Here is a 13,451-nt window from a genome sequence, read left to right as displayed (position 1 = left end):
AGGGCGGTGGATACGCCCCCGTGGGCCGCTTTCGGGCGGTGGGTGGTCGCTCTACCGTGTGTTTATGAATTTTTCAAACGCGGGAAACGAGGGTGTCTGACTCCAAGTGTTCTTGACAGATGACTGAGGATTGAAGAGCGTAATTGGTTATTATGAATGGTGTGTCCTATTATTTTACGAACGAATAGGTTGGCAAATGATATTCTTTGTAATCAAAGTAACTTTATTTTGAAGTCATTTAACGTTTGTTTTACGGAGTATTAGAAAATAAAAAATCGAAGTACAAAGACTTTTGGCTCTTTGGATATCTATATTTCATTGTTTCTTAAAATAATTTATGTTCTAAGTTGGAGTTTATTGGAACATAATCATTACCTATACAGTGAGCTCTTTATCTCATTTCATCGTCAATAACGTCATTAAAGGCGATTTTTTTAAGGAATATGTATATGAAAATATCAATATTCGACAAAAATATTAATCTGCGGGTTAGTTGTGACGTAGGTACCTATAGCTGATACTTGCTAGACTATCGGTTACTTCATTCTCGCATGAAATAAGACTAGGCCCTCGTAAGCATAATCCATTCTCATTAATTCTTCTACTTCGCATTAACTTTTTTAATAAAACAAGGTACCCCGTATTATTGTCGCCTACAACAGTATTTTGAATAGATATGTTCACTATAACATTGTTGTATTGACATCCGATGTAGGTATCTATTACAAATTTTCAAGTTCGTGTCCAGTTTAGAATAGAGGGATGGCTCGAAAAGGATCAAGTAATTGGTCCTGGCGATGGATATCTATTGTAAATATGTACTAAGATACCTATGGGTCGTGGGCACAAGGGTTCCGGGGAACAAATCTATGATTGACGTAAATAGCTAATGTGATAATTAGTGTGATGAAATGTCTCGAGAGCAAGGGCGTGTCGGGAGGGGGCGGGTGGCGCGGTCCGGCCCGCCCACGCACTCTTCCGCTTCCGATCGTCTCAGCTGTAACCAGCAGGTCAGGTTACCTTCCTGCTTCAAGCGAAACCTTATCCTATATTGCACTAAACCCCTAGAAGAGTAACTCTCCTTAAACTCCAAATACAGTTGGGTAATCGTGTCCAAAAGAAGCATATCTATATCATATTTAGATGAAACCAAGCACAAAATTATATTAAAAGAGAAAGATCAAGAAAAAAGACTTCCTTTAAACTTAATTTTATAACGAGAAAGTCACTTTTCTATATATCTCTTGGCAAAATTTAAAATATTTTCTTAATTATTAAAAGTGATTTTTAAGGAAACGTTTTAAAATACTGATCGGAATAAAGACATGCCATAGTAGCGTATAAAGCAAACTCCAATATACCCAATAAGTTTTGACTTACAAATAAACAGTAGACTTCCAAACTGTGGAGGGTGGGCTAACTATGGTGAGGCTGAAGGACAGCACTGCCTAGGACAACCCTCCCCCCTCTTACTATGTTACGCCTATTTTAGTTTGCACCTTATTGTTGTTGTTTTATGCGATACGCATCTTCACTGTATACCTACAATAATGTATGTTTGAAGTTCATAGTGTAAAATTTGCATCCATTTATTGAAGTACATACTTCACAGTGAAGAATCTACCTATCTATATTTTTACTTTAGGGATGTAGGTACCTATCTCTTATTTTTAAAATTACAGTGCAGTGATTATTAAAAAAAATCTCTATCAACTATTGATTGGAATATCTTTATACGGATGAATTTGAACGAAAGCATCAATTAGCCAGAAGGAAATGGAACCGGTTTCATTAAAGAGCCCGAATAACACTTACCTACCTAGCTTTATTATAAGAAAGTATGTTTTATAAACTGAAACCAAAACATGCATGTCCATATTGACTGTTAAAAACTGGCAAACAGATTTTTTTAATTAGGAGGCTATAGACGAGCTCGGTATTTTCCTTATAATAATTATCCTTTAATATTTTCTTCTAGTTATCTGTCGCAGCAATCGAAAGGCCATTGGTATTCATTTATAATGATTACTTTCAACACGTTATTTTGTTTTTAAATCTACATTCACTTTGCACACACGGCGTCTACGTAGAACTCGAACATGACCACCTTGGCGGGAAACGATTAATTTGATTACGACTTGTATTGAGGGTTATGTGATACACGTAGTGCATTATCATTAAATGTCATCGTAAGACTGAATCATTACTCGAATTGCATAAGGACTCTATAGGTACCTACCTATGTTTATGGAGAAAATCGAATTTTAAATAGTTTAAGAATTAAATTATTATTGAATGAGTAAATTTATAAAATAGGGCGTGGTTAAAAAAACTAAAAAAGACGTTGAAGTTTAATTTTATTAGTCGAAAATATGAGGAAGTAGGTATAGGTACCTACCTGAGATGGTACCTGGATGGCTAATTTTACCATTAGGTAGGTCCCTACGTACCTACTATATAGAAATTATATGAATCCTCTATTGTATGGTGATGTGAGTAAATAAGAAATGGCATTATGATTCATGCGTTCTCCATTCATGTCAATCTAACCTAGTTATTACCAAAATATATTTTGCACAAACGATCAAAATGTAGAGCTTGGTTCAGAACATCGTTTGGGTGTGAACTGTGCAAAACAATGCGATGATTTCATCACTACTGTTCGTCTATTAATTAAGTATACGCAAACACTATCACGTCACTCGACTACCGCATGCCACGCCAAGGTACACCCATAATAGAGTTGATCATTTGTTAATAACGGCGTAAAATCAACTCCAAGTGCATTCTAAAATAAACTGTGTATATTACCTCTAAGGTTCCTTTTTACACGCTGCGACGCATACATTTATTTTCCTCAGAAATACGTGATCCACTTTTTATGTAGATCAAATACTGAGCTTTATCTCTAAGGTGTAGAGTTGAAATTCATTCAACGATATGTGTGATAATTAAGCCCGGGATACATGCTCTCACGGGGCGGCTGCTCATTCGTGCATAATGGACTTGGGGCTACAGCAACAGACGCTTGACAAAACGTGGAACGACTTTCACTTTCATTTTAAGGCTGCTTGAACTACTAAATATTACTGTCTAAAATGGTGAAATCCAATAATGATACATTGGTTAGGAATTTTTTTTAAACATAGGAAAGAAAAATATATTAAATAAATATATTTCAATGATTGTTAATATTTTTGTAAGATATTTGGTATTTTTATGAGGTTTTTAAAAATTTAACTAAAATGGCTCTACATGTTAACTCTTTTTTAATTTTTTAATAAGATATCATTTTAATAAGATCGATTACTTAATTAATTCCAAATAACAGTACAAAATTAATTGAATCAAAGAATTGTTTATATAGTACTCTGCGATAAGTACAAGTGTTATTATCAGATTTATGACTGGAATTCTATTTGATTAAGGACAATGCCACGCTAAATAATGCAACCCGCGCACCAAAAACATGACATGTGTGCATTTTTTGCCCGCCCAAGGAGGCCGCGGGCGCGAGGTTATACACCCATTATTACGTCCTTCCTACTTTCAATTATTATTATCGGGCGGCGGCGGCACCGCACCCGCGACGGGGAGGAGAAGAGAGGCGCAGCTGCTGCCTACCAATAATCAAGACCTGTCTCTAATAGAACGAGATAGCGATAATGGCCTTTACACAGTTTTTAGTGATTCAAGCATTATTAAAAAAATGTGGAGTCTTTTCAAATAAATATAGAGTTACTATATAAAGTTTAAAGTCTAAATGCAGGTTTGTAACCACTTAACTCGGTTTCATAGTTGTTTAAACAAAGTTAAAACTTGGAAATTATGAACGCGATAGGAGGCGGTTCTCCGAATACAACCGACGCCGATCGTTGTCGTTCGTCACTAGTTCGCTCGCCGCAGCTTGGCGGCCGGTCGTGAGAATGGTGCGTTTCATAAGTGAACAAAGAAATTTAAATGTTTTTAAGTTGAAAGTAGATAATGTCTTCTGAGCCTATTAAAGTGGAGGTAGAATACATTAGTGAGGATAAAATCATAAAGGTAAATATTTAAAAGTGAAAGGATTCAGTGTTATTGTGTAACACATTGGACGCTAGCGGGCAGCGGTCTCGTATGTCGTTCAGTGCAGGGGGAGGGCGGGGCGAGTGCAGCCCCGGCCGTGTGGGTCTCGCCAGGCCACACGCAGGAGGTTGTGACCGCTTTGTGTGCGACTCCCTTGCCGAAATACTGTCAGCATAGTCCTCGTGGTAACTTTGTCATTGTAATGTAAATTGCACCAATGATGACCAAACTTCCAAAGACACATATTATACCCCAAAATAGATATAAATTCTACATTGAAATTATATTATACAGAAGCATTTTAAGGTTCATGATTTCGATTAATTTAAATCCATAAAACCGTAGTCTAAATTTTAAATGCCATATTTTAATTATGATTCTCGTTTCTAACCTAGTTATAAGTGCGTAAAAATCAAAGTCACGCGATCTAAGGTGGGTGGATCAAAGGGCGGCGGCGGCCTTGAATGCGACGACTCCCGGCTCCCGGCACTTGTTAGGAAAAGGCGTGTCGACTGTAACTACATAGTTGTTACAAATACTTTCCTGACTGTTTACAGAAAGTTTGATGACATGTTTACTAGTGCCTCCTCGATACACTGTATGCAATATAATGTCCATCCAATATAATGCTGTCATAAAAAACACAATTTTTACTGATTATGGCTAATTTAGCAAGTAATTAATAAATCACTTATGTACAATAATGCATATATTCATCAAATTGTTAATGTCGTTGTTATTCGATTGAAATGAATAAATCGTAAAATTCGAAGCAACATTTCATTCGTTCAATTATGATCAGCTACACATCCCTAATTCCTACTTTTTTTATTTTTGGAATGTCAGATTTGAGAATTCAAAAATAACAGAATTGATAAACCAAAAGTCAAAACCTATATTAAAATCTTTAAAATTTATTTTATCTATTTTAAAATAATGGAGAAACCTACACTGTGATAGTAAATAAGAATATTAAGATAATCATTGTGTATTCCCATGTTCATATTCCCTGTTTGTTGAAAGTTAAAGTGAATTAGTGAAGGACTATGTTAGCGTACAGTGTGGTAATGTCAGATTTTATTAATATTTCAAGTTGTTATTTTTAGTTATAACTTACATTGTCCTCCTGTATAGTACTCCAAGTTACGTTTATACGTGCACAAGCAGCTGTAATTGTGGTATTATATGTACACACATACTTTCTTTAAAAAATGTGCGAAAAAGGAAACTACATTTCAAAGGTACTTATTACTTATCATGAAGTTACGTATTTTCGCGCCCTTTCTGATTCTGATCCAAGAACAAAATAAAAAATAACGCTCTTAAGTTCCCAATAATTTAGCACTAACAGATTTATTGAAATTAATTTCTAACCAATACTTTCTATTTTTTTATATATTGTTTGGGAGAAAGGTTTGAGAAGAGTCTAAGAGAATTTTCAAAAAAAGTTTCACAACAAAGAATATTGAATTTCTTTTATGTCTAAATAGGTACAAAAATATCTATATTTCAATCTAACAGTTGTAAATTCTATCAAACTTGATACTAAGATAAGACATCTACTACCAGTATGACATAGAGATCACATTATTCTATCAAAAACCTTGCTGCAGTTGATTGAATTCTATAATATTTGTTTGAGTGAGTTTGGTTTAGTTAAGTCCAACATCTCAATTCTTCACAGACAATCTGATAAAAATTATAAACAATCTTCAAAAACACAATGTAGCTTCAGTCCGCTATGAACAGTTCATACTACAATAGTATTGTTTATTTCAGATCCATTTTTTATCATTAATGTCTTAATTATACCTAGGTACATGGTATTTATTGATACCAAATTTTCAAAAGTTATGGAAATGTTTTTTAAGTTGTTTTGTAGATCGGTGGACCATAACAAATTTCCAAGTACTAAATAAGATGTCTTTGTAGACGAACACAAAAATCCTTATTGTGAATATAGGCGTCTATCAAATCTTCCAAGGATACTTGGCAGTTGGTTTATTCACTTCACCAATTTTGGAAATCACCGATGTATACAAATTGATACAATCATTTAATTTATGTACATACTACATTGTGTTGTTTTTGCATAACTAATTTATTTCTATATAGAGATAGAAAGGATAATTTGATTTTACATTACAATTTTACTGATAAAAGTTTTTGTATAAATAAAACAAATCAAAGTAGGTCAGTTTTACCACTTACTAGGAGTCTTAGTCTTACATACATTTGTACTGTTAAATAAGATAAACAGAATATACCAAGTTGTGATACAAGCTTTCAGTTATGTTTCAAGATTACCAATTCTTTCAGATACGTTTCAGATGTGGTTGTTTGCACATTCTGAAATTGAGAAACATTATTTTTAATCAACTGGATTTTTATTTGCAAGTCGGAGATCATACTTACACATCTCCAGGTCTTTTCATCACTACTTTATCAGTATATGACCAATTTTGGAAAAATATTAATTTTGTCAAGTGAGTTATTTTTTGTTTAACTACCGGTTAGTATGGTAAAAGTTCTATAGAATCAATCAATAACAGATTGTATTTATATTTGTACCCGAGTAAGTCTACATTAATGTAGATGTGAGTTGTCTATTTAAAAGTAAATGATATTTCTAGGAAAGTAACGGCGGCCAATCGCCTCTAGCGCTCCTCGCGGCGACGTGCAGCCGGCTCGGCCCCGCCAACATGGGGCCCGACCAGCAGGATAAGGAACAGCAACACTATAGTCAGTATTTTTGTATTATATCTGGTATAGCTCAGTGCTCACTTATTTTTGTAATTCTATGTTATGCTATAAAAGTCAATTTTTAATTTTACTCAAATTGTTGCACTTTGCTTTTGTGTTAGACACCTATGTTTTTACATCCTTAGTTTTGTCACATTATTAGGATACATAATACATAGATAAAGCTATTAGAAAATATAACTTTTAATTAGTGAGAAAGTATCGACACTAAAATACTGTACATTAATTTCACTCTTCATAACATTAAATATTCATTTCAAAATTACAGGCCCACAGCAGCAGCAACAAGCGCAGCAGCAACAACAACAACAACAGCAGCAACAACAGCAACAACAACAGCAGCAACAACAGCAACAGCAGCAGCAGCAAGTGCAGCAACAACAACAGGTCCAAGCACAGCTCGTACAACAACAAGTGCAAGGCGAAACTGTCACGCTCGCTGCGATGCAGCAACACTATCTGCAGCAACAGCAACAACAGCCGCAACTGAGAGTCATCAGCACGGCTGTTGTGCAACAGCTCAGAGCGCAAGGGCTGTCGGTGAGTTAGGCAGGGCAATAGATAGACATCATTATGGAACATGATTATCTTCATGGCATGAATTATTCATGAGTTGGCATTATACATATAATTTATTTTTCCATTTTGTTTTGTTAGTCCACTGTATTTGTACTATATGATTCTGGTTAAGGATTTAAATTGCAATTGCTTTATATTATTAATTTATTCAAATAGAAGGTCAGTATTTAACAGGGTGTGACTGTAGAAAAGACTTCTCAAATGCTTTGCGAAACTCTATTTCATTACTTAGAAAAACAGACAGGACAGTAGACAATATAGTCCCATAAGAAGTAATCATAATCTTTAAATCTTTCCTGCCATGAAGATAACAATGTTTAGTATAACATCACGCATAATCCGCAATTAACTAATATTTAGCTCTTGCACTCTGAGCTGTGCTCGAGTTGCCATGGGCTTTTAACAAACTAGTATGCAGGTAAGTACAGCATGCATTCGTTTTGCATGGTTTGATGTTTGGACACCCAGGACTTTGGTAAGTATGAAGTGCTTGCACATGGACAAATACTTCTAGCATTTGTATATAAATTGTGACTTTTATAAATGTATTTTTCAGGATTCGGTATAAAAAATTGTATATAGTTCGGTGAAATAACTATACACTAATGTTGGTAGCTTTACGGTTGGGAGGGTAATAGTTTTCATCGTTTTTAGCCTTTAGGAGATCCGTGTCATTGTTGGTTTGCCACAATGTGACAATAGTGTCTGTAATTAACAAAAAACTGCACATTTCAGGGCAACGAACTGTCGGCAGCCATAGTGAATGCAGCAAGCACAGTGCCTAATGGCATCCAGGTTCAACAACCTCAGGTTTGTTTCAGTGTTTTTTTTTGGATTTTGACATTTTATGCCGTATTATAAAATTCCAGGAATACATGAAAGGAAATGGCACTTTTTGTTGGTAGTTTTTAGACTTGAGTATATAGAAAATGTTAACAATTTTTTGCTGTGTATATTGTGTTGATCAATTCTACGAAATTGAGGATCCAAACAGGATATTTAACCCATTGAGCCCCGAACGGCCAGATCCGACCGCGACACAATAGATTTTCTATTGTGTCTGTGATTCCGGGGCCTGATGGATTAATTAACATTCTGTCATGTGTTTTTAAAAGCCATAGATGTAGATGATCTCTAATCATTTCCATTGTTAAAAACAAAATGGGTTTCATATCTATGTATTACTTTATTGGTATTTTGCTTTTCCTTCTAAGTTAGTGTGTTAATAAAGCATCTATTGAGAAATATACAATTCTTATATGAGACTTACTTTAAGTAATATGCATGCATAGCGCCAGAAACACAGCATCTATTAAAATAACAATTCATAATTTTCAGGTGATATCCATGCAACAGTTACAATCATTACTGGGCGGTGGAGTGGTCACGAGTTCCGATGGAACAACATACCAAAATACATCGCAACCGCTGTTACAAATACATCCACAATTACTGCAGGTATGAACGTTTTGAATTTTAAATTAAAATGTTTTCTAAAATGTGATTGAAGTTGTAAACAGGCTGTGATTCATAAGGTAATAAATTAGTTTATATTCAAGAAGAGTTGTTATTCTTTATTATAATAATAACATTGAATTGAGCATATGGCATGATTATATTTTTATTTTTTTTATATAATCTAGTAATTTAAAACAGAAATTATTTTTTAAATACATGTTTGGCATAGTTGTGCTGTATTTTGCGCTAGCGCAGTCAAATAATAAGAAGTTCTACTACAGTACAAAGTAGATATGAATATCTAGCCTCCTATCTCCAGACACAATTATAACAGCAAGAAATATTTACTGGGTGACCGATTTAATTATTCTTTTTTTATTTTTGACCTAGTGCCTTCCGGTTGATCTCATTTAAATTTTTGTCCATTTGAAGGCGGTTTAGTTTTTATCCAAAAAAATTGGTTGTCTGTAAAGTCGGTTTACTGACGATAGTTGAACGTGACAACGTCCGATTGTGCTTCTTTGTCGCTCGTTCCGCGCTCTCGCTTGCACTTCAAGCCTCATGGAACGCCTCAGAGCGAGGTAACGCCGCAAGAGTCATGTTTTTTCGTGCGTGCAGCCAGCTCTATCGAATTATAAGACGTTGTCACGTCAAAAAATAATGATTACTCTGATTTTTAATATATCCACGTACATTGGCAGCAACAAGGCAGCGTGTACGGGGGCTGCCTAGTGGGGGGCGTGGGCGGGGTGGGGGGCGTGGCTCCCATGCAAGCCGTCACTGTGGACGGGCAAGAGGCGCTGTTCATACCGGCACAGCATGCACAGGTATAATAAATTGTTTATATAACAATTAGATGCGCTTTGCGGTTTCACCCGCTTGGCTCCGCTCCTGTTGGTCTTAGCGTGATGATATATAGCCTATAGCCTTCTTCGATGAATGGGCTATCTAACACCGAAAGAATTTTTACAAATAGGATCAGTAGCACAGCGCGAAACATACCTAAATTTCGGAATGAAACCCCCCCTGCCAGTAGTTCCTGAGATTAGCGCGTTCAAACAAACAAACAAACAAACAAACTCTTCAGCTTTATAATATTAGTATAGAGGAAACCAAAATAATTTATGTGTAGATTACTAAATAACCAACTTTTAAGGGAATTTTAAAATTGGCAAGAGTTACAAAATACTTTTTTGATATTGACAAAACTGCACCAATTTTCTGAAGTAGTTATAAAATCGCAGACAAGAACGATTGAAATAAACTTTTCATATGCTTTAAAATCTACAATTATATGTTTCAGAACTTCCAATCCATGGGCCAAGTGAGCCTTGTGAACGGGCAGCTAGTCAGAACGCCAGTATTGCCAGCTGGCTTCCTACAAAATGTCATGCATTTGCCCACAGGTAAGTTATAGGCAATAACCGCTTTATTCTTGCGCTTGTAACACTGATCTGTCATCTTTTTAACGCTTCGTTTATTTGCTTTGCTATCGTAATCCGTAACATACCTTCATGTATCACGAGTATCATAAAAACTGACGATTTTAAATTACCTTAAAATTAACGAAAAAAAGGGACACCTGAGATTTTCTTTCCTACCTGGATGAATGATAGAGATAGCTGTATTGCAAGCCATCTTTTGCGCAATTATTGTAATGAAATTTTGTCATTCAAATTGTATAGATTTATTTGTTTCTTCTTTTGTACAACAAATCATTATATATTTAACATATATATAAAATCGTCAGTTTCGATGAGTTTCACCGCTACCCCATTTAACCAGCACAAGCAGGTCTATCTCACTAATGAATGTTTCGGCAGAGCAACAGGCAACCATCACTATACCCGGTACTAACATTACCATACCCTTGAGCGGTATAAACCAGGGTAATACCATGGTGATACCGGGCACGAATATCGCGATACCGTCGGTACAGATGGTACAAGACAAGAGTAAGGAGCCAAAGTCGCCGGGCGAGCAAGGTACTGATTCAATAATTGGTTCGGAGTTCGCAAATTTTATTGGATAGATTAAATAAATTTGTTCTGCATTAATACGCAAATTTTACTCAAAATAATTATTTAATGATTGTTTTAGGTATTCATTGATTGATTGAGTTTTTGATAAAATACGCAAATGTTACTCAAATAATTGAAAAAAGGTATTAACGATTGGTTCAGGAATTTATTTGAACGGTAATACGATTCATTTGTTATTTTGTTCTGATGTTTAAAGGATGGGACTTGTCTGTAATTGGAATAACATAATAAATAAGTCGTCCCAAAAACATAATTTGCTTGCGTAATATGCATTTTTCTTTAGGCCATATTGTTAGTCTTTATGAAATGTTATGTATAATCACAATGTGACAAATAAAATAAATAATTACATGGAAAACTTATATTCTGGATATTTAGCAGTGTAAAGAACTGCTAATATAATATTAAAATAAAAACCTAATATCCTTAAACTCTGCGGGTCTAAGGTGATTGAAATATAAATAAATAACAAAAGAATTACAACAATAGAATTAAATCGGTTTCATTTGATCAATTAAATTCTTAATTTCTACATTTAAAATATTCAAGTACCTCAAACGGCAAACCCAAATATAACAAAAATCCTCCAGCTTACTCCTGTGGTCAATGTTTCTTTGCTTGGTGTTTTCATTTCATTTCGGGCACTTACTGTCGTACATGCACTGTCGTAATCGATGTTTTTATTTCTATCCATATTTCATGTTCATTAAAATTACATTTTATTTCCTATAAACGCTTTTGCTGTTTCTCATTGTATTATGTTACTTTCAGTTTTCATTCTGTTTTTAGCCTTGTTGATGAAAATGTTTTGATGAGAACTAATTTCTTACCGGAATTTTAAAGTTTATGGAGGTGGTCCTATATAATTGAATAAATTAATTGTTCTTAAAATAATTTAAAATATCTCCGGTGCTTTTAAACTCATAATTATTAATATAACGTGTTTTAGTTCCATGTTTAACGATTTAAATTCAATTTTTTTGTCCTTTTTTACATTAATTTCTCATCACAAAACTAATAAATGTGCACCAGGCGGTGGTGTAGCCGTGCGCGGTGGTATCGGCGGCGGCGTGGGCGGCATGGTGCCGGTGCAGGTGCCCGTGCAGGTGCCCGTGAGCATGGCCAACGGGCACACCGTGTACCAGACCGTGCACGTGCCCGTGCACGCGCCGCACCTGCAGATCATCCCGCAGCTGCAGCAGGTGAGCTATACAGCATGGTGCCGGTGCAGGTGCCCGTGCAGGTGCCCGTGAGCATGGCCAACGGGCACACCGTGTACCAGACCGTGCACGTGCCCGTGCACGCGCCGCACCTGCAGATCATCCCGCAGCTGCAGCAGGTGAGCGGGCCTGCCGAGCACACGTGTCACAAGTGAAACTTCTTTGGCAACATTCAAAGATAACAAAATCGTCGCCCTACTTCATGACGGTATTGCCATAACGCGACCTTGAAATTTTAGTCTCAACGCGCGTAAAGAAGTTTCACTTCAAAAGTCTACGGGCGAAGGAGTTTCTAAGAATAAAGCAAAGCGATTTACTAACATAAAATTATAATATGGAGTAGGCGGCATGTACTTGCCCGTGCATGCACCGCGGAGGTAAGTGCTTTTTAACTAGCTTTCAAAAATCGTTTTACTGTCATAACTTATAGGGTACATTTTCGGTAGTAATAATAAAATTACTTCTGCTATGTGGAAGTAAATGTTAGTTTTTGATCTAAAATGCTTCCTTACTAAGCAACTCATAAATACTCATAAATGAGTATCAATATAATTAGTCGGTGGTTTTATATTCAATACATGTTTGTGAAAACCAAGTAAACACTGTTCCAGTAAATAATACTTTATTCTAGTAGCTTGTAGGGTAGGTACTACTTTTTAAGGCACCTAGCCAAAATTGATAAATTTTCCATTTTATAGCATAATAATTTAAGGAACTTGAATAAACGAATGCATCAGATAGATTTCAGGGAAGTAAATTTTTGGCATTTTTAACACTTTAACACTAGAAAAAAAATTGTTTAGTGAAAAAATTGGCTTCTCTATATTATTCTAGCAAAACGTATCTAGAGCGATTTGATCTTCAATTCTTGATATTTATATTTTTCTCGAAATTTCCAGATGCAAGCTCAACCGCAAGTCGCAAACGTGTTGACACCAAATGGGCAAATTCAGCAGATACAAATCTCTTCCCTTGGGAACGTACAGGTAAATATCCCATTGATTTTTCTATTGTATTTGAAATAGTATATTATATTGATGTAAATATTGCCAGTATGCTAATTATAATAGTAGGGAATTTCTTGCACTATTTTCAATGTATTTATTTTTCTCTATACATTTGAAACTGCTATTGGGGTTATTTTTGGAAAAAAGCTAGTTTTCTTTCAAATACAGACAAAAGAATTAAAGATCTATTTAAATCACTTCTGTATAATGATAAATTTTTCATTGAGTAGTTAAATTTATATATAAAGTATTATTTATTAAATCATAAAATCTCTATTATACGAGAATAAGTATTCTCAGAAAATCTATGTACTCTA

At 35.1% G+C, this 13,451-nt stretch overlaps 1 protein-coding gene across 2 annotated transcripts in view; it reads left to right on the top strand.

Moving 5' to 3' along the window:
- Positions 1-3,896: 3,896 nt before the first annotated feature.
- LOC149490228 (uncharacterized) overlaps positions 3,897-13,451 on the top strand; it is a 17,267-nt gene continuing 7,712 nt past the window's right edge. For both annotated transcript variants that reach the window (XM_089701886.1, XM_089701892.1), the window contains exons 1-10: positions 3,897-4,044; positions 6,699-6,807; positions 7,097-7,368; positions 8,143-8,217; positions 8,746-8,865; positions 9,567-9,692; positions 10,169-10,271; positions 10,689-10,850; positions 11,940-12,109; positions 13,027-13,113. In XM_089701886.1, the coding sequence (XP_089558012.1) occupies positions 3,985-4,044; positions 6,699-6,807; positions 7,097-7,368; positions 8,143-8,217; positions 8,746-8,865; positions 9,567-9,692; positions 10,169-10,271; positions 10,689-10,850; positions 11,940-12,109; positions 13,027-13,113 (1,284 nt within the window). In that variant the 5' untranslated portion in view covers positions 3,897-3,984. The remainder of the gene's footprint in view (positions 4,045-6,698; positions 6,808-7,096; positions 7,369-8,142; positions 8,218-8,745; positions 8,866-9,566; positions 9,693-10,168; positions 10,272-10,688; positions 10,851-11,939; positions 12,110-13,026; positions 13,114-13,451) is intronic.

Source organism: Colias philodice, chromosome 2 (genome assembly GCF_061535455.1).
Source record: "Colias philodice isolate Cphi_HAF_F1 chromosome 2, ilColPhil1 Martin Lab GWU primary, whole genome shotgun sequence".
Classification (NCBI taxonomy): Eukaryota; Metazoa; Arthropoda; class Insecta; order Lepidoptera; family Pieridae; genus Colias; species Colias philodice.
Note: the sequence above shows the minus strand (reverse complement) of the source record. Positions and strands in the feature narration are given on the sequence as shown.